General features: G+C 39.3%; 1 protein-coding gene across 2 annotated transcripts; it reads right to left on the reverse strand.

The window, feature by feature from the left end:
* Positions 1-743: 743 nt before the first annotated feature.
* On the reverse strand, positions 744-27251 carry wasf3b (WASP family member 3b). Of its 2 annotated transcripts, XM_038293725.1 has the most exons (8): positions 27121-27251; positions 15466-15623; positions 8913-9047; positions 8581-8734; positions 7717-7834; positions 7030-7487; positions 5041-5357; positions 744-2354 (listed from the first exon to the last, which is right to left on the reverse strand). In XM_038293725.1, exons 2-8 carry the CDS (start codon positions 15596-15598, stop codon positions 2197-2199), a joined length of 1473 nt encoding a protein of 490 aa, XP_038149653.1. In that variant the 5' UTR covers positions 15599-15623; positions 27121-27251; the 3' UTR covers positions 744-2196. The 2 variants fall into 2 exon arrangements, with proteins under 2 accessions (XP_038149653.1, XP_038149654.1); XM_038293726.1 differs by lacking the exon at positions 15466-15623 and having other exon boundaries at positions 27121-27197.
* Positions 27252-27973: the final 722 nt, after the last annotated feature.

A 27973-nucleotide genomic window follows, 5' to 3' on the forward strand; every position in this document is an offset into this window, starting at 1 on the left:
AAGGTGACAGACTAAAAGGTTGGGTGTAATTTTTTTTATCACACCTGTTTATCTGTTTAATGCAATTTATTTTGTAATAATGCACAAAGATGTAAACAAAGTTGTTTTATATCAGTGGCAAGCTGTTGGACCAGCAGGACGAGGTGTCCTTTCTTTGTGATGGTTACTATTTTAGAGCTAAATATCAAAACACTCAAGGGCCTGTAAATGTGTGTGTCAGCGTGAAAGTGTTTTTTTTGTTTGTTTTGAAGATAGCGATGGGGTTGAAGTCACAGTTAGAGCATCTTGTGTAGACGTAACTGTCAAATGTGAAATGCACTTTATTTTTTTGGCGGGGAGGGATTAAAATGGCACAACGAATAATTTATCTGCAAAACACAACATATTAACGATAATCAACCTGCACTAATTTAACTGGAATATTGTTTAAAAAAAAAGATGTTTGTGTGAACGTGGTGTCTATTTTTCCAAGGTGTTTTATTGCTTTGGTTAGTGCACTCTACTGACAGATCTTGTTAATTTTGTATTAAAGACAAACATGTGCTGTGCATAAAAACTCCTGCCTCCACTGATTATTTTAGCATTTGTTTCCCATCCTTCGCCGAGGCTCACTGCTCTCTTCTGTTTCCTTGGCAACTCCCTTCATAGCAGCACTGTTGCGATGGAAACCGAAGTCCTGCAGCCAGGTGTGTGTGTTGCGTCTGTGATTAGAACGGAGCATTGAAGAGACGTGACAGCTCAGCAGCGATCCTTCATTCATCATTTTATTTCTCTTTGGGGTCAGAGGTTACAGAGTTATAAATTAGCCCCATATACACATACACACCACAGACACACACATCAGGAATAGATTGCATATGCAACTGGCTCATTTGTGAGAAATCTTTTCCTGTATTTAATCAAACTACAATTAAAAGCTACAGCTTTTTATTGTAGTTTAAGTGATAGGCCAACACAAAGTTGTGCAGAATCATCAGGAGAAAATTAAGTCAAATTAAAAGCTAAAATCTAAAAAACTGATACCAAACATGTGGATAACATTACTATTGTCAGAAATAACAGGAATTATATATGTTGGCCTAAACCCAGGGAGCATCCCTATAGAAAAAAATGGTGGTGGAAGCATCATGCTGTGGGGGGAGCTCATCTAAACAAAGATGGTTTTACAACTAGCCATAAATTCAATCCCGTTAACGCCACCATGGTTCTGAAACACGGTAGTGAAAGCATCATGCTTTTCCTCTGTACAGACAGAAAACCGATAGTTTAATGAAGCCAGTAGAGACACATGCTGAAAAGACTCCCAACAAAAGTCGATTATGAAAAACTTAGATTTCTATTTTTAAAGAAATAAAAAAAATTAAAACGTTTTTTTTGTCATTACGTTTCACTACTTTGTGTTGGATTCTCACTGGACTCTTATAAAAAACGTAAAAGTCTGCAGCCGTAACCTGGAACGAAATATTGATAAAGTCCAGAAGGAATGAATACTGTGAGCACCTGTGGGCTGGATACTTCCAAGCGGGGTTCTGTGGATCTGCGGTCAGTATCTTTAGTAGCAGAAATATGTCAGAACCGTTTGGAGTTAAAGAAAAAGCATTTTAGATCCACTTATACTACTTCTAGGCCACCGACATCTGATAATTCCACATAAACCCGCTTGAAAAAAGCTGAAACGCTCCTTCCAAACTGCCACTAAGCTTTTCCTATATATATATATATATTTATCTACAACTTAAAGAGTTACCTGAGGATCTAACATACACAGGTAATTCAGTAAAACCACCATAAAAAAAGTACATAGGTTAGCTCAAAATGAAGGTTTCTAATCATCCTAAAACTTTCAAGCTCTGACTATACAGGAAATAACTTCACATTGTTTGTTACAGTGTTAAGAGAAACATCGACTGGGGTGTATTCACAATGATTTAAAGTATTATAATGATACAAAGTGGTTAACAGCTTTGCTCGTTAATGGAGTTTATGTACAGTATTTTTGCACATAGCCCAGAATGTTCCAGTTTTAGACCTTATAGCTTATATGAGCCCTATAGGATGTGATTGTGTTCGGGTGCAGCTTCTGTGTTTAACAGCAACAAAGTCTCAGGTGGTCTGTGGTTGTGTCACAGTGGGAGTTCTCCAGGGTGAGCGAGAGATTAACCGTGTTTCAGTAGCTATCCTATGTTTCTATCTTTATTAATCTGACCAGTCGTTCTCCTCCAACTCTGAGTCGTCTTCCGAGTCGGAGTATTCCACGGCGATACGCCGGGACAGAATGGTGGCCACGTCGTTTCCAACAGGTTCTCTCTTCGCCTGCTGCTCCTGTTGCTCCTGCACCTTCTTCAACTGGATGCCTGGACATGGAAAAGCATTTTATTTTATATCGCACCTTTTATGTGTTTCTACATTATCAATTAAATGTGGACTCTACAAGAGGGCTTCCCAAACATTTCAGCCTGTGACCCCAAAAATAATGCATCAGACTAGCAACCACTAAAAAATACATGAAATGATTTCACTCTCTAATTTTTAGAAATATAAAGTAATTATTTTCTTTTTTTAAAGGTCTTTTTTGTGACATTTAGTTGTATTATTTATTATTCATCACAATCATTTAATTTATATTTTTAGCGTGAGATTAATAATTAACAATAACACATTTTAATAATACAGTTCAACAGCATATTCAATATTATTATTATTTTAAATAAATACGTCTTAATATGTTTCCTTTATTATTTCATTATTGCTTTTTATTTGATTACTACTTTTATACTACAATTTATTTATTGTTTTGATGGTTGGCTCGATGGATGGTTGTAAGGATGGTTAGAAGATGGATTGATGGATGTTTGGATGGATGGATGGATGGATGGAAGAGGGATGGATGGATGGATGGATGGATGGATGGAAGGGTGGGTGGATGGATGGATGGATGGAAGAGGGATGGATGGATGGATGGATGGATGGATGGATGGAAGGGTGGGTGGATGGATGGATGGATGGAAGGGTGGGTGGATGGATGGATGGATGGATGGATGGATGGATGGATGGAAGGCAGATGGTTGGATGGATGGATGGATGGAAGGGTGGGTGGATGGATGGATGGATGGATAGATGGAAGGTGGATGGTTGGATGGATGGAAGGGTGGGTGGATGGGTGGATGGATGGATGGATGGATGGAAGGGTGGATGGATGGATGGATGGTTGGATGGATGGAAGGATGGATGGATGGAAGGTGGATGGTTGGATGGATGGAAGGGTGGGTGGATGGATGGATGGATGGATGGATGGAAGGCGGATGGTTGGATGGATGGATGGATGGATGGATGGATGGAAGGCAGATGGTTGGATGGATGGATGGATGGATGGATGGAAGGCGGATGGTTGGATGGATGGAAGGGTGGATGGATGGATGGATGGATGGATGGATGGATGGAAGGGTGGATGGATGGATGGATGGTTGGATGGATGGAAGGGTGGGTGGATGGATGGATGGATAGATGGATGGATGGAAGGGTGGATGGATGGATGGATGGTTGGATGGATGGAAGGGTGGGTGGATGGATGGATGGATGGATAGATGGAAGGTGGATGGTTGGATGGATGGAAGGGTGGGTGGATGGGTGGATGGATGGATGGATGGATGGAAGGGTGGATGGATGGATGGATGGATGGTTGGATGGATGGAAGGGTGGGTGGATGGATGGATGGATGGATGGAAGGTGGATGGTTGGATGGATGGAAGGGTGGGTGGATGGATGGATGGATGGAAGGCGGATGGTTGGATGGATGGATGGAAGGCGGATGGTTGGATGGATGGAAGGGTGGATGGATGGAAGGTGGATGGTTGGATGGATGGAAGGTGGATGGTTGGATGGATGGAAGGGTGGGTGGATGGATGGATGGATGGATGGATGGAAGGCGGATGGTTGGATGGATGGAAGGCGGATGGTTGGATGGATGGAAGGCGGATGGTTGGATGGTTGGATGGATGGAAGGCGGATGGTTGGATGGATGGATGGATGGAAGGCGGATGGTTGGATGGATGGAAGGCGGATGGTTGGATGGATGGATGGAAGGTTGAATGGACAGATGGATGAGAATTAGAGGTGGATTAAACGCTTATTTTCCCTTCTTGTTCTATTTCCTATTCTTATATTCCAGACTACAAAGACTAAAAATACTTTTAAATTTAACTGTTTTGAGATTTTTCAAGCAGAGCTCTTGAATATATTCAAGCGGTGTTCACAATTTTTTTTTTACCAACGTTTTAAATCATCCCTAAGTTATCCCTACCCGTCAGCCAAGTCATCACACTTTCCCTACCCTTTGGAACTGGTCTTGGTTTTCTGTGCTTTCTGATGGGTCTTTGAAAGGTTCGGACTTTTTACCTTCTTCACTCAAATTCTAAAACATCTTAAACTTCAACCAAGACATAATTTTCCTCAGGAAAGGCAACAGAAAGTTTGTCTGAGCAGAGCGGAGGACTTCACCCTTCCTGCCTACGTCTGATAAACCCGCTGCCCTCTGGCAGGCGCTGTGGGTCCATCAGAACCAGAAGAAATAATTAATTTAGAATAATAATTTTAGGTATTTTTATTTCTTTGTATTAGTTTTTTTATACTTAAAATTTGGCCTTCGAACATCCCCTTAATTTAGCCCTCCTAATTTGGCTGTATACGCAGCATGGTTTGTAGCGTACAATGATAATAAAACTACTCTATTCTGTTCTGTTCTATTATATTCTATTTTTTTCTATTCTATTAAGGGTATAACAATGGGTCATCTGTTGACTTTGGGTTCCTTTTCTTTAACCATGCAAAGTTAAATTAAGAGCTAAAATGGTTGACAATAACAAAACTTGCATAAAATTAGCCAGTATGAAATGGAAATGGGTAAAAACATCCAAAAAAGTTTTTCCTTATTAAAACCACTTTCAAAAATGAGGAAGAAAAAAAAGCCCTGATGGATGGCTCAGGAGATGGCACTGCCCTATTTCCTAACTCCTCTCCTCTATCAAGCAAAATAAATCTTACCCATGCGTATAGCAGCTAGCAGGTCACTGCGAGCGTCGCTGACCGCTGTGTTCTCAGCCTGTGCCGTGGAAGACATCTTGTAGGAGTGGGAGGCACCAGCTGTAACGGGTGGAGGCGGTGGACCTGGTGGACCGGGAGGAGGCGGAGCCATCTGAGCTCCAGATACAGGTGGTGGAGGAGGAGCATAACCTCCAGAGACAGCCATGGGGCCAGGGGACATGGGTACTCCGGGTGGTGAGGCGAAGGCCGTCTGCGCAGAGGGTATGAGGGGTGCAGGGGGAGGCGGGGGAGGGCCAGTGTTGGCATAGCCATCCATGCTGTAGAAAATAGGCAGAAAACCATCAGCAATACACTAGGTGGCAGTAATAACACAACATGAAGTATCACATGTTAGGGCCTGAGCTGAGTCTCTTACACCTTTTGGTCCCAGTAAATAACAGATACCGTTGGAACAGAAAATCCATTTGGCTGCTGAGAACAACGTGCAACATAAAATAGGTCACGTCTTTGTAAGCTGGATTCTCTAAATTAATCTGAAAAGTGTCCAGGGATTAGACAATGCTGTCCCCTGTTTCTCATTTGTTCTGCCATTAAAGCCTAATTGCTCAGGCAGGATAATGAAAGGAGGTGAATCCTTTTAAAGGTGATGAGCTTTTAAAACACATACACAGTAAAAACATCATCAGGTTTTAATATCAACCCCGGAGGAGCAGCTGAAAAAACTAATCAATGTGGTGGGATTGTTTTGTCAAAGACTTAACCTGACAGAAGATAATAGAGCTGCTACTGAATTATTAGATGTATTTCTTCAGTTAGTATGAGTTTGTTTTAATACATAAACATGAGCTGAGATTCATCTATAGCAGATTATTTGTGATGAAAGGGAACACTGAAATAGTCAGAAAGAAAGTTTCTTAACCTGACAGCAGATATATAGATTTCTGATTATAAACCAGATGTACCATAGTTTGGAAAAGTATCACATGCCTTGAATGTTCCTTATTTTTTCTCATCACAGCAACAAACCTAATACTTTTTACTGGGATTTTATATAACCGGCCAACACAATGTGAGAGCATAATGATGCTTTGGTTTTTGGTCATGTAAATAAGAAAAGAGGAATATGTTAAGTCAATATTTTATGAAAAACATTTGTTTTTATTGCATTTATTGCTGCAGGTCTTTATTGCATCCAGAGATTGGCCCATTCTTCCTTGCACTGCAAATGTCTTAAATTAAGTGTATTTACTCTTAATTTCAGTAGGTAAATTAGATGATTTGCCAATGGAAGGAGTATTTTAACTCTTAAAATAAGATAATTAGATAATATGCACTTGAAATAAGACAATGCAATTGTTTTTTCTCATTTTAAATCTAAATTGTCTTGTTTCATTGGCAAATTACCTCACTTACCTCGGAAATTAAAGAGAAAATGCACTTAATTTATTTCAAATAAACATAATTAGATTTCAATTTTTCGCAGTGCGCCTTCATTTACAAAAAACGTTGACCACATTTGTCTGTGCTTTGACTAGGCCGTTCTAACACGTGTTAATGCCTCCATCTTAACCATCCCATCATAGGGTGGTTGTCTATGCTGAAGAGAAGCTCCCCCCACAGCATGATGCTTCCACCACTGTGGGATGCTGTGCTTATGGAGGAGTGCCCTGTCATTTTCTTATCATCTGACCACGCCATCTTCTTATATCTGTTTACTGAAAGCCAACATGGCTCATTAGACTTATGTGACTTTTTGAGAACTTTGAATCTCTTCTCGTTATGTCACCCCAGCTGCTCCTATGATAAAAGCTCCTTCTTTAGGTCTTTGTTGTTATGTTTTTTCTGCAATAATCAAGATGCAAAAAGCAAAACACATCATTTAAACTTCAATGTTTTTTTTATCAACTAAATTTTAAACATTTGCTTCAGAGTGAGTATTTGCCAACATAAATAAAGACAAGCTTGGAATTCAGTAAAGCTTTGATCTACCTGTAGTCCATCGGTGGCAGAGACATAGATCCACCATTCATGGCCTCGGCAGGTGGAGGAGGCAGAGGAGCTTGGTGGTGGTGAGAACGACCCAGTGTCCCACCCTGGTACGCCATCATGCTCCTACCTCTGCTTTCATGATCCCCTCCTCCACGTGGGGCGTGTCCTGCGGCCATCTGGGCGGCCAGGATGCTGGGCGGAGGGCCAGAGTAGGTGTGGGCGTGGCCGGCATGGTTCATACTGTTTGGGTAGTGATGTGGATCTGCACTGTGACCCCTGTTTTCTGGTGACATGGATCCTTCAGAGGAGGCTGCTCTGTCCCTGTGAATGGTGTGTCGGTGGTCCGGTCTCAGCTCCTTATCCAGAGCCATCATGTTCCACTCCTGTCGGCGGTTCCGTGCCTTGCGGACCTTTTTAACTTCCCTCTGCAGTGTCCCATCCACACAACGCCTCTGCTCCTAAAGCAAAGTACGGTAAAAGAAAAAGGTGATGTGGACCTCCGCAGACCCTACTTACACAATAAACTGTGAAGGAAATGCTAAAGTGATGGTTTCTGTGCTTCTGTCTTAAATGTTTTTTAAGAAACACCTCTTGCTTGAGATAAAGTTGTTGATGGCAGGCAATTACAATCTCATAAACAACGCACAATCAAATACTGAGGGAAATCAAATTGGCCAGCTTTATTACCTTCTGCTTCCTTTTCTCTTTCCTTTTGTCCTCAGTGTCCTGCAGCATCTTTTCTTTCCACAAGTCAAAAAAGTAGGAGGGGTCGGTGTAAAACTTCAGGGCTTCCTTGTGATCATCTCTAAACAAACAAACACGAAGAGGGTTATCCTAGCATACAGATATCTCTCTGTAACTTTTGTGTTAACCTTACTTAACCTACAGTTTCTTTAGTATTTCCTCTAAGCACAACAAGCACAGAGCTACGCATATAGTTAAATATATTAACACATCATCACTAATATTTGGCTCAACGTTCCTCAGCAAGCGGCAGACATACGGTACACTTTTCATAGCCGTCAAAAAGCTTCTGAAATCATTCTGGCTGGATATCTGACCGCTCATCTCATCAGAGCTGGTAGATTTTAGGAAATCATCCACAACAGTATCAGATATTGTCATTTTAACAGAACAGTACATCCACATCGCAGAAAGAAGATTATGATAATGAGGATGTTGGATGTAGGTTAAGATTGCGCATATCTATTATATCTATCTATTCTGTTCTCTATGGATCTGATACAGTGATGAAGTCTTTTCTAATAATGAAGAAAATAAAATAAATCAAGCAGATTTCATCTAAATGTCATGAGAAACGTGACCGCTTTTGTCAATATGTTCTTTGTTTTATTATGTAGATCAAGGATCGAATTGAATCGACAGCTTGTTAATATTGACAGCATGTAATTTAGAGCTGCAGAAGATATTAAAGGCTGCTACAAATCAAATACATTTCAGGAAACATCTTGTGTTTTGTTGTTGTTTTTTTGTGTAAGGAGCTGGATGGATGTTTGAGCATTTGCTGAGCTAAAGGAGGGTAAGCCCGACCTGTAAGGTGTGAGGATGGTGAGCGGTGGAGGCTTGTCGCTCAGGTTGTACATCTCTCTGACAGGGTTAGGCACGCTGCTCTTGGACACCACCTGCTGGTCCTGTCTAGTGGAGCTCTTAAAGGCCTTCCTCATGTTGATATCTTGCAAAGAAACTGAGAGCACAAAGATAAAGAGGTAAAAAAAAAAGGAGAAATTGTTGCATTCCTGGAAGACAAAATTATTTTAAAAAGGGGGTTTCATATGGTGGTAGAAATAGCTTAAAAAGAAACATGACTGACATTACTTTGGTGACAGATGGTGGCTCTCAGTGTAGTCTACCCTTCTACCCACCTTCCTCCACGGTGGAGTCCAGCTGTGTGACTTTGACAGCGAGCCGGTCGATACGGTCCTGTAAAGAGTTGGCACGCAGGTAGAAATTGTTGGCCTCGTTAAAGAGCTCGCCAAATATGTCCTCTGCATGTTTACCTGGAGAAAACAGGAGCCGACAAAGAAAAGAAGAGAGATTGGGGAAACTGAATCAGAGAGGAGGCTTTAGTCTTTATTCCAAGCAGACTCTGAAGTCCGATCAATACAGCGATAATGTGATACCGAGCGAAACAAGAGTTGAAAGGTCTGTTCTGGGAACTGTAACTCATACGACTCTACAGGTGCTGGTCATAAAATTAGAATATCATGAAAAAGTAGATTGATTTCAGTAATTCCATTTAAAAAGTGAAACTTGTATATTATATTCATACATTACATACAAACTCATATATTTCAGATGTTTATTTTGTTTAATTTTGATGATTACAAATGACAACAAATGAAAATCTCAAATTCATCATATCAGAAAATTAGAATATTACTGAAGACCAATAAAAACAAAGGATTTATAGAAATGTTGGCCAACTGAAAAGTATGAACATGAAAAGTATGAGCATGTACAGCACTCAGTATTTAGTTGGGCCTCCTTTGGCCTGTATTACTGCAGCAATGCGGCGTGGCATGGAGTCGAATAGTCTGTGGCACTGCTCAGGTGTTATGATAGCCCAGGTTGCTCTAATAGTGGCTTTTAGCTCTTCTGAATTGTTGGGTCTGGTGTATTGCATCTTCTTCTTCACAATACCCCATAGATTTTCTATGGGGTTAAGGTCAGGAGAGTTTGCTGGCCAATTAAGAACAGGGATACCATGGTCCTTCAACCAGGTACTGGTAGCTTTGGCACTGTGTGCAGGTGCCAAGTCCTGTTGGAAAATGAAATCTGCATCTCCAAAAAGTTGGTCAGCTGCAGGAAGCATGAAGTGCTCTAAAACTTCCTGGTATGTGGCTGCGTTGACCCTGGACCTCAGAAAACACAATGGACCAACACCAGCAGATGACATGGCACCCCAAACCATCACTGACTGTGGAAACTTTACACTGGACTTCAAGCAACGTGGATGAAGTGCCTCTCTTCTTTTCCTCCAGACTCTGGGACCTTGATTTCCAAAGGAAATGCAAAATTTACTTTCATCAGAGAACATGACTTTGGACCACTCACCAGCAGTCCAGTCCTGTTTCTCTTTAGCCCAGGCAAGACGCTTCTGACGCTGTCTGTGGTTCAAGAGTGGCTTGACACAAGGAATGCGACAGCAGAAACCCATGTCTTTCATACGTCTGTGTGTGGTGGTTCTTGAAGCACTCACTCCAGCTGCAGTCCACTCTTTGTGAATCTCCCCCACATTTTTGAAGGGGTTTTGTTTCACAATCCTCTCCAGGGTGCGGTTATCTCTCTTGCTTGTACACTTTTTTCGACCACATCTTTTCCTTCCCTTCGCCTCTCTATTAATGTGCTTGGACACTGAGCTCTGTGAACAGCCAGCCTCTTTAGCGATGACCTTTTGTGTCTTGCCCTCCTTGTGCAAGGTGTCGATGGTCGTCTTTTGGACAACTGTCAAGTCAGCAGTCTTCCCCATGATTGTGTAGCCTATAGAACTAGACTGAAAGACCATTTAAAGGCTTTTGCAGGTGGTTTGAGTTAATTAGCTGATTAGAGTGTGGCACCAGGGGCCATCAATTTTGAACCTTTTCACAATATTCTAATTTTCTGATATGATGAATTTGAGATTTTCATTTGTTGTAATTTGTAATCATCAAAATTAAACAAAATAAACATCTGAAATATATGAGTTTGTATGTAATGTATGAATATAATATACAAGTTTCACTTTTTAAATGGAATTACTGAAATCAATCTACTTTTTCATGATATTCTAATTTTATGACCAGCACCTGTATAAAGAAACAAACTCATGAATAATTTAACCCAAGCCAAATATGAATCAGCCAGTCTGAACTTATATTAGTAGCAAGTGACTAAAAGAAGAAGCCTTAGTTGACAGTCACAATAATGTTCTAAAGTTTTTAAATCTCAAGAGAGCCTACCTTTAAGCTAAAACCTCTTTATACCTAACTAATTAAAGCTAACTCAACAGTGAGTTTATTACTTTCATTTTTCTGTAGTTGAGTTAGCGTTAGCTAGCATGACCGGCTCCGTGATGCTGGTTTTCCTTCAGTATGAGCGCCACAAGCGTCACATCACGTGACTAAGAAAACTTAATGGGATTGGCTGGGTGTTGGACGCCACAATCCATTGCTAATGTCTGTGACCTGAAGTAACCCTTCCCTTTTTACACTGAATTTAGACGCCGAATTTAAGACAGTGAAATAGAGCCAGTTGAATCTCAGGAGGCTGAAAATATCAAGTTTGAATTTTGAAAGGTTGAATTTTTTTTATATGCAGATTTTTTTAACACTGAAAAATTAAACTGAAAAATAAGTATTGAAAATTTAATCACTTTGAAATAGTCATGTGAATTTTTAGCTTGAAGAGAAAATAACAAATGAAATTTCAACTGTGTGGAAATTATGACAATGAATTTTTTTTTAGTTCAAAAATGTGTTCTGAATATATTTTAACACTGAAAAAGTAAGTACAAACATACAACATTTAAATTTCAGTGGCATTTTTTATTCAAATCCCAGCGACACAGATTTACTTCCATAGTACCACTCCTAAAACCGTTTTTATTTTCTTTTTCATAGATTAGTAAAACATTTGCATAAAACAGCTCCAGCTCTGTTACATTGGATGTAGAACATCTTTGAATTTTACCTCCATCCGTCCAGCCTTCCTGTCCCCCACATTATGATGCTGCCACCACCATGTGTGACATCAGTTTTCTACATCAGCCAAAAAGTTCAGCTTTGGTCTCACCCGACCAGTAGTTTGCTTAGTGTCTCGTGACTTTCCAGTTGCCGCTCTTACATCAGTGCTAGATTTGACCCCTGAAGGCAACTGAATCTCCTTATTGAAAGGTGTTAGAGTAAAGCATTTAGAAATGCTTCCCATTGTTTTTATTGTTTGAAAACCGTCTTCTTCACTTTGTTTCCACAACTACAACATTATTGTATTGATCCATCTTATTAAGCACCAAAGAAGCAGAGTGAAGTTAATGACTTTCACACGACAAACAGTGAAAAAGTTTGGCATGAATATATATGCGCAAGGCCCAGTCATTCTAATCCCTTCCCCCCCTTTACATAATCATGTAGAGAGTTGACAATATTGACACACTAATGAACAAAGGCAGGAAAACAGTGATATGAATAGGTTATTCTGCCACAGAGCTTCCTAAAGAGAACAGGTTGACATTTTTAATCTTGGCAAAAGCTTTCTCTTAGAATTCACAAATATTCCTGTAAACAACGGAGAGAAACTGTTGCTATGTGGGGAAAAAAACAGCATGCAACAGCTTTGGAAAACTATCATGTCCTAAAAATAGAGAAGGTTGCTTTGCACTGATTAAAACCAAACGGAAGAGGTTTTGTTAAAAGTTGAGTGACTATTTCAGAGCAGAGCATTATGTCTGGCGTCCTGTACAGAATGGGAAACACAGGGCTATTTCTGTCCGGCCTGCTGACAGGATGGGCTGCAGGAAAAAAAAAACATTTGGAGGAAGGAAGAATCCCAAATCATTCAAGCCGAGCCCGTTAACTTTATGGTCCGGCTACACACCCATGTGCACAAAAACATCCACGCCGTACATGGTATGTCGATTTCCTCTGTCAGGCCCTTGAAAGCATTTATATTTAACCCACACAGCTGTTGTCAAAAGGCCAACTCCCATAGCAGGAACTTGACACAATAAGATGCAGACAGAATCAATATGGCGGGGGCCAAAAAAGCGGATAGGATTGATTTTATTTTATCCCTCTAAAGTTCAGGGAATAACTTTCAAAACAGCAAACTCACCCAGAGCCATTGCTCTGCTGAGCTGTCCATCCCCCCTGTTCTCAGCAATAATGATTTTATGGGATTCTTTATAAATAAGGTTGATTCTATAAAAAAAAAATAAGATCATTGGCACCTCTTTAACTATAATTGGTTTATCTCTGGAAGGTGACGCAGCATCTGAGGTGGCCATAGAATCTGAACCAGGTTTAGACTGCTTTGATCCAGCTGAACTTTCAGTTTCCCTTTGATCTCCTCCTCCATTTTAAATGTGATTAATCTATCCCTGTTACAGGGTTATGTACCAAAGGTTTTTAAGGTTGCTGTAATTAAACTTTTACTTAAAAAACATCTCTTAACCCAGATGACTTGGTCAATTATAGACCTATATCCAATCTTCCTTTCTTATCTAAAAGTATTGAGGAAATAGTTGCCAAACAAGTGTGCAACCACTTTTGAAGAGTTTCAGTCTGGCTTTAAAGCTCATCATAGCACTAAAACAGCTCTGTTGAAGGTTGCTAATTATATTTTCATGGCCTCAGATAATGAACTTGTATCTGTACTTGCCCTGTTAGATCTCAGGGCTGCGTTTGATACAATTGATCATAATAATATTTTAGAAAGACTTTAATATCTTGTAGGAATTAAAGGAACAGCACTAGACTGGATTAAATCTTATCTATCTGATCAATTTAAGTTTGTTCACGTTAATGACAAATCTTCAACATGCTCAAGGGTTACCTGTGGAGTACCACAGGGATCAGTGCTTGGACCAATTTTCTCTACTATATATATGCTCCGTATCGGTAGAATTATTAGACAGCATGGGATTAATTTTCACTGTTATGCTGATGATGCCCAGCTATATCTGTCTATAAATCCAGATGAAGCTAATGCATTACATAGATTACAGGCATGTCTTGAAGACTTAAAAACCTGGATGACTCTTAACTTTCTGCTCCTGAATGCAGACAAAACAGAAGTTAGTCTTTGAAGAAGAAGCTGATTAGTCCGTCACTTCATTTGGATGTGATTAACTTGATCTCAGATAATAAAGTAAAAAATCTTGGTGTTGTTTTTGATCAGGACCTGTCATTTAAATCCCATAGAAAAGATGTTTCTAGAATTTCCTTCTTTCATCTGCGAAATATTGCAAAAATTAGAAATATCCTTTCCAAGGGTGGTGCTGAGAAACTAGTCCATGCATTTGTTACTTTAAGGCTGGACTATTGTAATTCTTTACTATCAGGAAGTAGAATGGGAGGCAGATCTTTTTCTTATCAGGCTCCTTTCCTACCAGTTTTAGTCTGTGAGGCAGACACCCTGTCTACTTTTAAGGCGAGACTTAAAACTTTCCTTTTTGATAAAGCTTTTAGATAAAAACAGAGTAATGTTTGCTTAGACGCTGGGTGAGTAGAGGTAGATGGAGGTGGAGTGTTAACAGCCTGATCTGACGGTGGAGAAATTAATTTGTTTATATAGATATAGTTAGAGAACTTGGCCTCTTTCCAGCATAGTCCTGTTTCTTTTACTGTGACCATCAGAATTGGCTAGGAGCTTGTGTGCCTGGCTGTGTCTGTCCTGGGTGGAGACGCCTGCGGAGCTTGTTGACAGTTGCCTTTTTTATCTCTGCTTCTTTTTCTTTGTCTGCTTCTGTGTCCTTGAAGACCAGTCGGCCTCGGCAGGTGGCCGCTCACACTGAGCCTGGTTCTGCTGGAAGTTTCTTCCTATTAAAAGATAGTTTTTACTTTCTACTGTCACTACATGCATGCTTGGTATGAGGTCTTGCTGAAGAGCGACAAAATGCATGTCATGCAAGTTGATGACTGGATGCAAACAATTGGTTTTCCAATCTGACAGTACTGTCCCTGTAAAGTGCCCTGAGATGACTTGTGTTATGATTTGCCGCTAGATAAATAGACTGAATTGAATTGAACTCATATGAGAGCTGGAAATTAAACGTAGCTAAGTGGCAAATAAAAAACACATTAACAGTCCATTGATGGGAGTAGATGGTAGATGGATAATGCTGTAAACACTCTTAAATTTGCAAGAGAGTAAACAGCTTTTAGTCCAACACAGTCTCCAGTGTACCAGTGCAGTCACATGTCCTCCGCTGGATGGATCCGCCCCTTCTGCGGCTGTTGTCTGAAATTATTACAATTAGGTGCTCTGTCCAGTATGAGGCTGCTGTAAGCCTGTGGCTAACCCTCTGACCCTCTCCCTCACTGTAACCATGACGACACACAAATCAATCACAGCTTTAGGATTAATGATGGAGCCATGTGATCCAGTAAAAAGAGGATACACAGTGTATAAACATCATGGCACTGAGCTTAATGGGGTAAAACCCAGAGGGTGCTGCAGATTCAGCTGCTTTCATTAGACAGTTTCTGATTTTATTTATGGAAAAGTTAAAATCTTTTTAATTTTTTTATTTTAGCAGCAGTTGGTTTGATTGAAAGTTTCATGTAGGAACACAGAAAGCGATGCTCATTCACATTCCTTATGGTGGCACATGGTGGTGGCAGCATCATCATGCTCAGGGTCGGACAAAATGAGAATAAGTTCACAGGCCATGAAAACCTCTGCAGCTGCACTGTGAGGGTCTGTTAGCATGTCTCTTACTCAGGCTGCTGAGCTGACGGATGATGGCAGACAAGGTGTTGTTCATCACACACTCCAGCTCGCTGCCGATACCGTCCGGCAGCGCCCCCCGGCAGAGGTGACGCGGATTGATGTTCCTCTTTACCAGCGGCATGGCGAGGCCTCAAGCCAACGACAAACTGTGGGAGGAAAAGGAGCAACAAGACACAGATGTAGACGGTCAGCATCTAATCTGCAGAGGCGTAATTGAACAAAAGAACTGATTAAACTCCTAATGACTCCGATGATTGATACTGCAGTCTATATATTGGAAAGCAGTCAGATTTCCCAAGAGTGACATTAAAACTGCTTGTAGAAGCTGATCAGTTTACCACCACAGATAAGAACCAATAAGGAGCAATTGACCCTTACAGGAAACACCAGAGACACTAAACTTATTTTGGGTTTAAAGCATTCGCATCTTCATCAAAGCTATTTCACAGTTTTAAAGGTGTTAAGACAAATTTCAAATACTGAACTGAATGTTTTCACGACGAGCTAAGACTGTTTGAAGATAATAATGACCTTCATTCTTTAATAGTTAATCAGGAAAAAGGGCAGAGAAAGAAGGGAAAGATGTGCAGTAAATAGCTGCTAGCCTGGAAATCGAACCAATTAAAGCTTAATCCAGGACTGTAGCCTCTATACATGGTGGATCAGATGTTTTTTTTTTTTTTATCACATTCTGCTCTTTAGCAAATTATTATTAATTTGTAAAAAAAAAAAAAAAAATTGTGGAGCTAACTCAAGGAATTATCTACTGACTGGACTTTCAGCTTCAACAGTCCTCTCAAATGATCTGTTGAAAACTGATAAGAAAGACAAAACATTAAATCCATCTCATCTCCATTGGAAGATAAAGCTCTAAAAAGTCATATAGAGAAAAATGTTTGTCTGCTGTTTATTTAGGCCAATACAACAGAGAGCTAGATGGGAATTCCTCTCTCCCTAATGTTGGCTTTCATCTAAAACTCTGTGTGAACCTCTCTGGGGAATCATGGCGGTGGCGGTATCATGCATTGGGGATGTTTTTCTTCACCCAGATCTACTGCTCGTCCCAATTGTACTTGGAAGTCCTATAACAAACATCCAAACAGGAAGTGTCGACAGGAACTCCAGAGAAAGTCGGACATCTGAGTAGAAATATCAGGGCAACATGTCTTAAAGGTGCCGTAGGAGATCTTGGAAAAACGGTTCCAGCAAGACATATTTTTTAACATACACAACCATGCCTCTCCCTTCAGCCCACCCCTCTAAACCACGGCGTCAAAACACATGAACGAGCATGCTGTCTGTCGAGGTGATCGGATGTTTACGAGATTGAGAACAAAATAAGCCCCAAGACCCAGTGCTCGTGACACGAGCCAACAACAACATCATGCTATGTCCACACCTAAAGCAGCAGAGGCAGCAAAAGCAGCTAGTTTACATGCAAAGTCAATGGTTGGCGCGCATCACAGCGCAGTAAAAGGTCCCGCAGAGCATCTAGAGCAGCACATCTAGAGCAGCCTCTGGCCCGGTCGCTGATCTGGAAGCTGGCAGGGAGACAGACACAGCACTGATGATGCAGAGCGCTATGATCACTCCTCTGAAACAGTTTATTAAAGCCTAAATTAACTTAAAATGCCAAAATCTGCCGACAAAACATGTTCGCTTTTATTATCCTGGTGCCATCCTTCCAACCGCCGCGGCAAACCACGAGGAGGCGACCGGGCCAGAGGCTGCTGTTGAATGGGATTCCTACTGACAGCGAACCGCCGGTGTACGGGGTCTGAGCGGCTCCAACAGAAATAATATTTGAAGGCAGGATGGTAATCTGGACGAACTGACAGCACAGACCATGTTTTCAGGTGGACTTTCTCACTTCAAAATTGATTCAAACTACTTTCTACCCACCTATCATATCAAATATAGCTGCCATTGTTACAGGCAAAAAAAGGATGGGGTAGCTCCACCCAGTGCGCATCAGACCCACGTTTTTGCTGCTCTTGCTGCTTTAGGTGTGAACGTAGCATAACAGTGGCTAGCTTCTAGCCATGGCGTCCTGCACGCGCATTGTGGTGTCGATTCGTTCTTGAGTGAGGGTACGCGCACAGGGGAGAGGGACATGCAGACGACCATGATTGACATGTCATGAAACAATCGTATACAATGGACTGTGTTTTGAGATTGGTGGATGTTACTCATTGATTTCACACTGCAGCGGGGACCATTTATTTTAGTTTCACTTCCAGACCTGCTATTTCACTGCTTGCTATGCGACTGTGGGGAGATCTTCAGGCCACATGGTACAAAAATGCATCAGAAAAGATCTCCTACTGCACCTTTAACCGATTTCCACATTAAAAATGTCTGCTTCTGGTAACAGCGGTAGTTAAACTTCCCTACTTTAACTCTCTGTAGAAGCTTGTTTATATGCATGTACATTGTGCCTTGTAGTGTTTTTAAGATTCATGTTTAACAATGTTTTTATGCACAAAATAGAGACTAGATCAGTGTTTTTGTCGTTGTTATGGTGGTAACAGTGGGTATAGCTGACAAATACCAAAAATGGAGAACTAGAGTGACCACAAGCAGAAAACTGGAAAGCCATCATCTTAGAAATAAGGGTAAAGTTAAATGGAAAGCACTCCTAGATCAATGCATCGTTTTTTGTTTAAATGACCCAATAAATCTGTGCAAAGACTTAAAAACTGCCGTTCACAGATAGGATCCATCTAATCAAACTGAACTAAAGCCATCTCTTAAAGAGGAATAGGGCAGTGTCAGACACTAGGTGTGCAACGCTGCTGGAGACATATCCTCAAAGACGTCCAGCTGTTACAGTAGACGGAGGTGGTTCTACGCAAGAGAGGTGTTGGATTTTTATTTTAAAGAATAAAAAAAAGACCATGTTTAATTTTCCTCATGGAAGTATATCTCCTAAAATCCTCTCAAAAACAAGTGTTTGGGAAATATTGGAGAAGAATTGAGATGAAGTTTGAGCAAAGTGCTGTACGTTGTGTTAAAACCAGTGATGTGTGGCTGTTATGAGCGACTAGCAAAGCCAGGAGACTCCTGGCGACCAGAGGAAAGATTAAAGCATTAGTGAAGGGAGGATACAACATGCCAGCTAATCCCAGGCCAGCTTGTCATAGGCCCAGCTGGAAAATTGACACAGCCGCAGATTCTGCTAAGCACCAAAGAGGAAAAACATAAATAAAAAATGCTAATACGCCCTAAGGCGAAGCTGAAGCTCTTTGGCTTCCTATAAACAATAAACTGTGCTTTCCTTTCTCCAACTGTACTTCTGAACATGACTGGCTGACTTCGACCTCAGTGGCAAAGGATCAGACACTCCAACTCTCTGTGATTAAAAGGACTAAAAGTAGGAGAGAACCCAGAGCATCAGAGCTTTCCTCTTATCAGTCCCTCTTCCTGCTTCCTGTTTTTGAAGCCCAACTTCTCCTCCTGTTTCCTGGTCCTTCTCTGGTGTCACATCAAACCTCCCCGTCCAAAAACATTTGGAAAGAACAATGCAGTCATGGCTGGAGAAGCAACCAGAAGGCAAGTTTTCTAAACAAACTGTTCTCACAGTATTTTAGGAAAGGATTCGGGCTCTGTTATAATCCCAAAGTTGTTGTTTTTTCTTTTTTACTACACAGCTTTGCTGAAAAAAAAAATGGAGAGAAGAGAAAAAATAAAACACCAGAGGAAAACAGGTTGCAGCGACACAGGAGATCTGGCAGCGGGCTAATAATAGCAGCTTAGCACATGAAATTAAAAAAACAAAACAAAGAATAACTCATCATAAACGGGAACGCTTGGCAGCAAACTGAAAAGTACAGTAGAGGTCCTGCAAAGAGAACGCAGAGCTTTGAAAAGCTTCCTGCGAACAGATTTCTGGTGCTTTCAAAAGACGCTTTAATTTAATAAGGGAAATATAAGCTAATCATTTTATTAAGCGCCAGTAAAATTATAATTGCAAGTGCCTGTTTCAGCAAACAATTGGATTTAAATCTGTCTATTTTTAAATCTGCGACTTCAGATCTTTGTGCAACAGCATAGATTGAGTTCAGCCATTATGGTTCATCTCCCAGGTTTTTAACCAACTAAACATCAGACCATGATTATACTATCACCACTATGTTGGCCTGCTAGCATGACTGACATCCGGAGTTTGTTGCATTCAGTTATTATAAATCCTTTTTAAATTTAAATCAGTGTTTTTCACCCTGTGTTACCTAAATCGTTAAAAAAAGGATGGATTTTTTCTTTCTTTTCCAGACTCAAACAGAGGAGCCCAAATCTATTCAAACTTCTAGGAGATGAAGATTGAAAACAAGTATTTTAATACGACCAAGAATTTTGTTTTTAAATAATAGGTGATAAGATATATTGAAGCAAAATCAATAAAAAAAAAAGGTTATTCATTTTAGGGCTGCAACTAACTACCGGTATTATTTTGCTAATCGATTAATAGGTGGATTATTTTTTTCTATTAATAATCAGATAGCCAAAGATTCCTTAAAGAACATTTTTTTTATGATATTAAACTAGGTTAAACTAAAACTTTTCCACTTGAGGAGTTCTGGACAGAGAATATTGACAAACAAAAACGTTTTTGTTGTGACTGTGGGGGGAAGCTAGAGTACCCAGAGAGAACCCACGCATGCTTATGGAGAACATGCAAACTCCATGTAGAAAGACCCTTGGCTGGAAATCAAACCCGTAACCATCTTCAGTGCTACCCAATGCGCCACTGAGCAGCCCATCTTTTTATTCTTAAATGCTAAATATTTATATATATTGTTTTACAAGGCTGCTCGGTGCAGCAGTGGATAGCACTGCCGCAATTATATCACAATTTTACAATTGTGATATAATTTCTGCTCTAAGTGGATTGCTTTAACACCTTAAGGCATGTTTTAGAGTCTCTATACTCCAGTTAACGATTAATTGATTACTATATCAGTTGACAATTATTCCATTAATAATTGATTTACATACAAAAATAGCTGATTTGTTCAACATGTTAGCATTATTTCTAATCGGTAAAAAAAAAAAAAAACTACCAAGTGTATGAAAACCTTTGAACTGTGTAGATTTAAATGACTTTGTTTTCCATATTTTACTTTTTAAAAAGCAGTTTAATTTGATGCTTTTTAAGATTTTTTGGCAGTTTTTAAGTTTTATGACATGATTTATTAAAGCGATCCAACTGGTCCAACAGTAATCAGGACACGTAAATCATATAAGGATCTGCAATGTATTTGTGTGACAAAAAAGCAAAGCAAAAAAAGGCTATAAGGGTTGTAAACATGCTGATATTTAACATGGTAATGTAATTACCCAGAGTTTCAATTAACCAAGAAAAATATTCTACCCGCAGATGGGGAGAAATCTGGCAGCATCATGCCAACAAGCTAAAACAAAGTGTAAAATTACCCCAACATGACGCCCCGCCACAAAGAATACTAAATGGTACAAAAAAAGATGCCTGAAGTGTCCAGAAACCACAGCTCCAGGCTTTCTGCAGGAATACTTAGGGAAACACTGCACTTCCTGTTGGAAATGAGGTGATGCAAATTAGAAGATTGCATGTTTTTGCTCACACTGTCTGGCTTGCATGACAATCACGCTGATGAGGCGAAATAATGAGCAACCCGAGGAGGGGAGGAGGGTGAGCACGGTCTTCCTTGAGAAGCACAAGGGGAGTGAGGAGGGTGATTTAAATGAGCGGGATAGGACTGTGACAGATGAGATACAGTGAGGGAGAGAGACAGTGTGTGGTGGGACAGTGTGGGAAAGAGGCAATATATTTATATGTGAGTGTGTTTGTGCAGGGAGGGGGGCTGGACTGAGTTGGGGGATGGGTATGAGGACCTCAGGGAAGCCACTGAAAGGTTCCTGGGACAATAGAGCTCCGTTCACACGGCAACAGCACTAGCTCTCCCATGAATCCCCCCACCCCACACACAAATACACCCCTCTTCCTCCTCTCCAGCTCCCCTCTTCTCAAAACAAAGCAAGCTACAGACTGAACTAAAACTTCACACATATTCTCACTCTTCTTTTTACAATACCTAACTCTTCCTTAGGGTCAATTGTTTGGACGCTTTAATTAGAAAACACAACATGCACACTCAGCCATCTAGCAAAACATCACATCAGGTAGCCTCTCAAATGTCCCATTGGCAGACAAAAAAAAAATTGCATTCGATCTTCAGAGAAGTGAAACTCAGGCTGCATCCTGGGCAAAATGCTTTCCCCTGCGGCCGGATCCACCAACCGGGCCTCGCTACTACAGACGTGAGAGCTCCATTAAGTTCTGAAAGGGGAGCCATTACCAATTTATGCTCTGAGCCAGTTTCTCGTGTCGGAGGCTGTTTTGCTTGTTCTGATGTTATAAATAATGCATCCTGAATTACGTCAGATCTCACTGCCCTAAATCTGATGTCTAAAGAAAAAAAAAAAAAAAGAAACCGTCTGCCATGAGTTTATCCTGTCCAACACCATCTACCTGATCTAATAATAGTAATAATGAGGGATAAACAGTGCATAATGGAAAAAAAAATTTAAATATTAAACTATGCAGGGTTGAAGGAGGACCTTATGGTCTTATTTGACATATATTTAATTCCACAAACTACAGTATAAAAAACAACAACAGAGGAACTAAAAGTAAGTTATTTGTTAGAGCTGGTAGTCAAACAATTATAAGAATTTATGCATGAAATCATATGTCCCTAACTTTACAAGAACTAGAAAAGCAATGAATCAGCAATTACAAGCAGGTGAGTTTTGTTAAAAGCATTCAATGAACAAATCCGCTTTTAAATGTTAAATCTCCTAATTATTGTAACACTATCTCAGCTTTAAGATGTAAAACTTGAAAAAAGTCTATCGAAGTCTGTGCTGCTGGTTGAGGAGTTTATAAATTTAGATTTTTTGAGTAAATCTCTTGGCTCCTGTCTGGCTTATCGTTAGCCCCGACCTCCAGAACAACTAATCAGGGTTTAGATCAAATGAAGATGTCAAGATAGTTTACAATCAGCTTCTTCTTAAACCTCTCAACACGACAATCACTTTCAGAAATCCATCACTATCCCTTTAAAGGGATGGATTATTAAAGTGAGACTGTATAGAGTTGTTATCAGTACTTAATAGAGGTGAGTATTGGCATGAGTGTTGCGATTCGATACATGTCGCGATACTTGGGTCACGATACGATATTATCACGATATTGCAGTATCCCTATATATTGCCATATTTTCCCCAGCTATCAAAATGATGAGATAAAACAGCAATTGCTGTATATTTTCATCTGAAATTATTGATTAGGTATTATTATACATGTTGTTTGGGTTTTCTTCCACTGTGACTGCCTCAAATACAGATTTGGTGCTGCACGCACAGTTAAAGGGCTCCACAGCGCTTTCTGCCAGAGTGGTGGTGCAGAGGTAGCCCATTTTCCCATCAATGTTTTATGTAACCATTTTTTTTTTTGAAAATTGATACTAAGAAGTGAAAGATCGAGATTATATTGGGCAGCCGAATATCACAATATATCGCCAAAACGATTATTTCCCACACCCCTAGTGCTTAGCATGTAATAATATGTACTTACATGCTAATAAACCCTGAATAATTCCAGATGGTTCCACGCCACATTAGCAAACATATAACCACGGCTGAAGGAACAAAAGATACCAAATATATTGCTTTTGATTTGTGTTGCCAGTAGTAGCAAAATAACAATAACAGATTCCTAGTTCTTAAAAGTTTAAAAAATAGGTTTGACGTCATCCTCAGATATACATTTTTATTTCCAAATTAAATCGAACATCAGTATTAGGAGCAAAAAGGTGGAAAAATATGTGACTGAATGAGCATAAAAGGCAACATTGCCTTTCCTCTACACACTGTAAAAACGTGGTGAAAAATTTAGGACATAGAGGGTCACCTGAACTCAGCTTTAAAATTTGTGGAGGGTGATGAGTGCCACAATAAAACAAAAAAATAACTTATAGAATAATAATTTGAATGTGTAATTAATCTTTTCAAACTGGAAATAAATACAGACCGCATTTAATTAATATATAATTAATTATATGGACCTCGGTTAAATAAATTGGTTTTATTTTAAGAAGTCAACACAGATATTTCATAATTTGAAAATATTATTTCATGTTCTGGGATAGGGCAGCACATTGTTTAATTTAAACTGTCCTGTGTTCGTTAAAATAAAGGAGGTGGGACTAGGTCCACTGTCATTAAAACCCTGACGTCTGATAGGTTGCAACTCAATAAGCAAAACAACGTCATTTTTTTTTCTAAATTAAATATTATCGCTGAAAAACATGGGAATAAACTCTAAAATGTGTCACCAGTTATTTACACCACATTGGATGACTAACTCCAGCCTCTATTTCTCTAGTTTGGTCAGAAATATGTCTAATAGGCTAACGAGAGAGCTTCCTGTGTGTTAGCAGGGCGGGCTCTGTCACTGTTTTCAGCCGAAGCTCCGCCCACAGGCTAACACTGGCTCCCGTTCTTTGATACATTTTTAAGTGATGAAACCAGTGATATAGAGGCTGGAGATGCTCACACAATGTTCTGCAAATATATGGCAACAAGTTTTAGAAAATAATTGTTACTAGGCAAAAATGTGGGGTTAGTGTAAAAGAAAACCACAAAGTTCTCCTGTCTTTCTCAGAGAAAGGCAGCCAATCAAAAGTCAGAGCTCCTATGGAAGTTGCTCTAGTTCCGCCCACTATGTTTGATGGGCTAACCTGACAGCAATTAGTGAAATAAAGAAATATATTTGCAAAATTTTTTTTACTACTATTATTATTTAATGTCATAATAAACGATAATAAAATAAATTTTTCCTAATCAAATGGTACATTTAATTACTACATGATGTATTAAACAATAGATGGTATAGTTATTTATTTAATGTTACATTTATTGGCACATTTATTTTCTTAATTTTACATTGAATTATTTCATGATACAAGTACTCTTTTTCATTATGCATTTACACCTATTAATTTAAGGCTTTTCCCCTTTAACCCTCCATACTTTAGGAGTTAAATCTGCTTCAGAAGTATCACCATTCTAGCTGATACTTCCACTCTCTATCTCTTCCAAATTAAGGTTGTTCAGATAAAATAGTGACTGCTAATATCAACTTACTAAAACTCTACCTAGAAATAAAAACATGAATCAATATAATGAAGACTTGAGCGATATTTTTTGTTTAAAACGGTGAAAAAACATAAGGTTTATCAATATTTTTAAAAGATATCCTTTCAAAAGCGCCAGCATGTCTGCTATGCTGACAGCATGCTCTGCCCATGCAGACTGCCCAACTAAAAATATAACCTAATATTAACTTTAGTTATTTGATAAAGAAAAGAAACAATAAACTAAACTCTTATTTGAACACACATAAAACACAAAAACTAATAACATAATTGTAATATTCAACATTACTCAGCACCAGTATAAATTGTGGCTTTTTTTGTGAAATAGAAGCAATTGGAAGCAGATTCTTCTATATACTTGAAACCACTGTGTTTTCACTCAGTTGTCATACTGTCATCATCCAATGCCTACTCAAAAAGCTTTTAAATCTGCATGACCCAAACGGGATACACTTGTAATGGGTTGATAAAAGATTTTAATAAGCTTTTTCATTTTAGACCAGTACATTAAACTACTCAGAGTTTTTTTTTTTCTTTTCTTGGTAATGGTAGAAATATAAGCCTTTACAGCTTTGTAAACTAATTGTTTTTCCTGTCAAAAAAAAAAAAAAATCATCAAGGAACAAAAAACATAGCAAGCAGACCGGCTCAAATATAAAATGCACAAACTTGCATCTCATGATATGAACAGTCTGTTTTCATTACTTCTGGTTGATTAATTGATTGATTAACTTTATTGATCTCAAAGCGGAGAAATTTATCCGTTACATCGGCTAAAATAGTCAAAAGAGAAGAAGAAGGTGCCAAAGGAAGAAAAAAGGTGCATGGGACATATATACAGTATATAATGTGTGTCCACATACAGTATGATATTTTTTTTTTATAGCAGGATTATTATACAGGGTTATTGCACTGGGTGTTTACATGTGTATTTATATAGATGGGTATTTATATATATAGTTATTACACTGGGTGTCAAATATAGAGAAACAGGTTATTGCACAGGATATCAAATAGTAATTGCACATTATACCAAGCACATGTTATAACATTTAAATAGCCATTTTATTTCAAAATTAGATCTAACAGATCACAAGAATGTTGTACTTTTAAACTGCACTGAAACTGTACTGGAAGTGTTCCACCTTACACATCCTGGTTTGGTTATATGAAAGATGTTTCATGTTTTAATTATAGTCAGGGGCGGAGCTAAATGGGGAGCCAATCATTGGCCACCCCTACCATTTTTTCCCCCATAATACTGACAGTGGCAGCAGTAATACTCCCAAGTTATCACTTGGGAGTATTACTGCTACAGTAATACTCCCAAGAGCATTACTGTATTACTACAGTAATGCTCTCTACTACTGTATTACTACAGTAATGCTCTCAATATTCAAAAACACTGTGGTTAATTATGCACAGCAATATACTAAGAAAAGACGATAAGTACAGAATTCATGCTCTTTTCAGAACTAGATTTTGTGATATATGGGGTAAAGAGAAAATGCAAGTCAGTCTTCAGTTAAATCATAGATAAATAACTATTATAGTAAAAAAGTAGTAAATAAACAATTTTTGTAGATATTAGAACTTGTAAATATCAATTTATGCAGAATGATTATTGATAAAAGTAGGTAAGCAGGTAAGAAGGAACTTTATCCACTATACCTTTTATCTAGATGGATGTCTAAATATCTTTTTGTTAGCAAATGCTGTAGGAAAGTATAGTTTGTCTTTATTTGGAAAATATGGTTGTTCATTTTCCTGCTGGATCCGTATAGATTGACCCCAAGGTTCTGGTGCTGATCAGCTTTCGGGCACCCTTCAGTGTATATTGGTTATTGCCTGGCCACCCTTATAAAAATGATCTGGCTACACCCCTGATTATAGTACTTTGATATATCTATCCTTACAAGTTTGAGTTTAGGCAATTTTGTTCTATTTTGTCTCACTATTATTTGCTATGTAAATTTCCAGCTTAGGCACTCGCCTTCTTTTCCTTCCCCTCGGGTTTATAACACACTAACACACACAGAGAGGCGTAAATTGATGGCAACCATGATCAATCAGTGTTCCGCACCGTCGCTTCTCGTTACTAAAGGACTGACCCACATCTGTTCATCCCTCTCGCTCCCCACTTTTATACAATTTATAATCTTATTTTACACTGGTTTCTATTACTTTGCTTCCTAACAAATATTATTGTATTAATAGCTTCAAAATATTCTTACAAGAGGGATAATATTTAATGTTTCGGGGTATAATTTTATCGTTTGCCGGGGGGTCCATTCTAACTGACCACTTTGGTTAGCTAGCTTATGTCCAGTCTCGATCATTTACTTTGGTCAATTTGGACCAGAATCGGCACGAAGATCTATATAAATGTAATAATTGTAATAAACTGGGTCACTATTGATTGTAGAAAGTATTATAAGACCCTCACCAGAACTTGAAATATTAGAAGAAATCACTCCGTCCGCATGTCCCGTTAGTTACTCCTACTAGCTCTGCCATCGAGTGTCCCCCCAGCCTGTCTGGCCACTCCGGGGAAAATCCTTTGAGGATGAAGGAACGCCCACTGGACACTCCAGCTAATCACAGACGAATACAACGTTTGTACTGACCAATGGAATCTCTGTATGAGAATGATTGACAGGGAACCTCCCCAGCTCTAAAGCAATACTGAGAGTGGAAGAGGCGGGGCAATAGTTGGGCGTTGCTCTAGGGATCTTTTTCTTCCATTCAACTAGCTCGGCAGCTCCTAAGATGCTGTAAATGACAAATGTTTACCATCTTATCTCTTTTCAAAAAGGAACTATTTAAAACTACCTTCAGAAATTACAGGGATTTTTGTGTTTCTAAATCATTACAGGACACTAATAAGAGGAAGCTGAACATTGCAAATTTGCGCTTCGTTTTCATATATTTGTGATCTGTTATTAGATATTTGTGAATTCTACCCCTGAAATTTGTGATTCATATTTAAACATTTTTAGACCTGTACTGGACAGGGCCGGTGAAACTGGTTGTCTTTTGTATCTGCTTTTTTTTCTGTATCTGCTTCTGTCTCCTTCAACCCCAGTCAGCCTCAGAAGATGGCCGCTCACACCAAGCCTGGTTCTCCTGGAGGTTTCTTCCTGTTAAAAGGGGGTTATTCCTTTCCACTGTTGCCACAAGCATGCTTGGTGTGAGGGATTGCCTTTGACTCAAAGATTAGATGCAATTAGCGTGTTTTTCCTTGGATAGAAAACTCTGAATCAATCAGTCTGTATGATCTGGTTGAAGTGAATTTTCTA

The sequence above is a fragment of the Cyprinodon tularosa genome, unplaced genomic scaffold, assembly GCF_016077235.1.
Source record: "Cyprinodon tularosa strain WSP-4 unplaced genomic scaffold, ASM1607723v1 ctg33, whole genome shotgun sequence".
Taxonomy (NCBI): domain Eukaryota; kingdom Metazoa; phylum Chordata; class Actinopteri; order Cyprinodontiformes; family Cyprinodontidae; genus Cyprinodon; species Cyprinodon tularosa.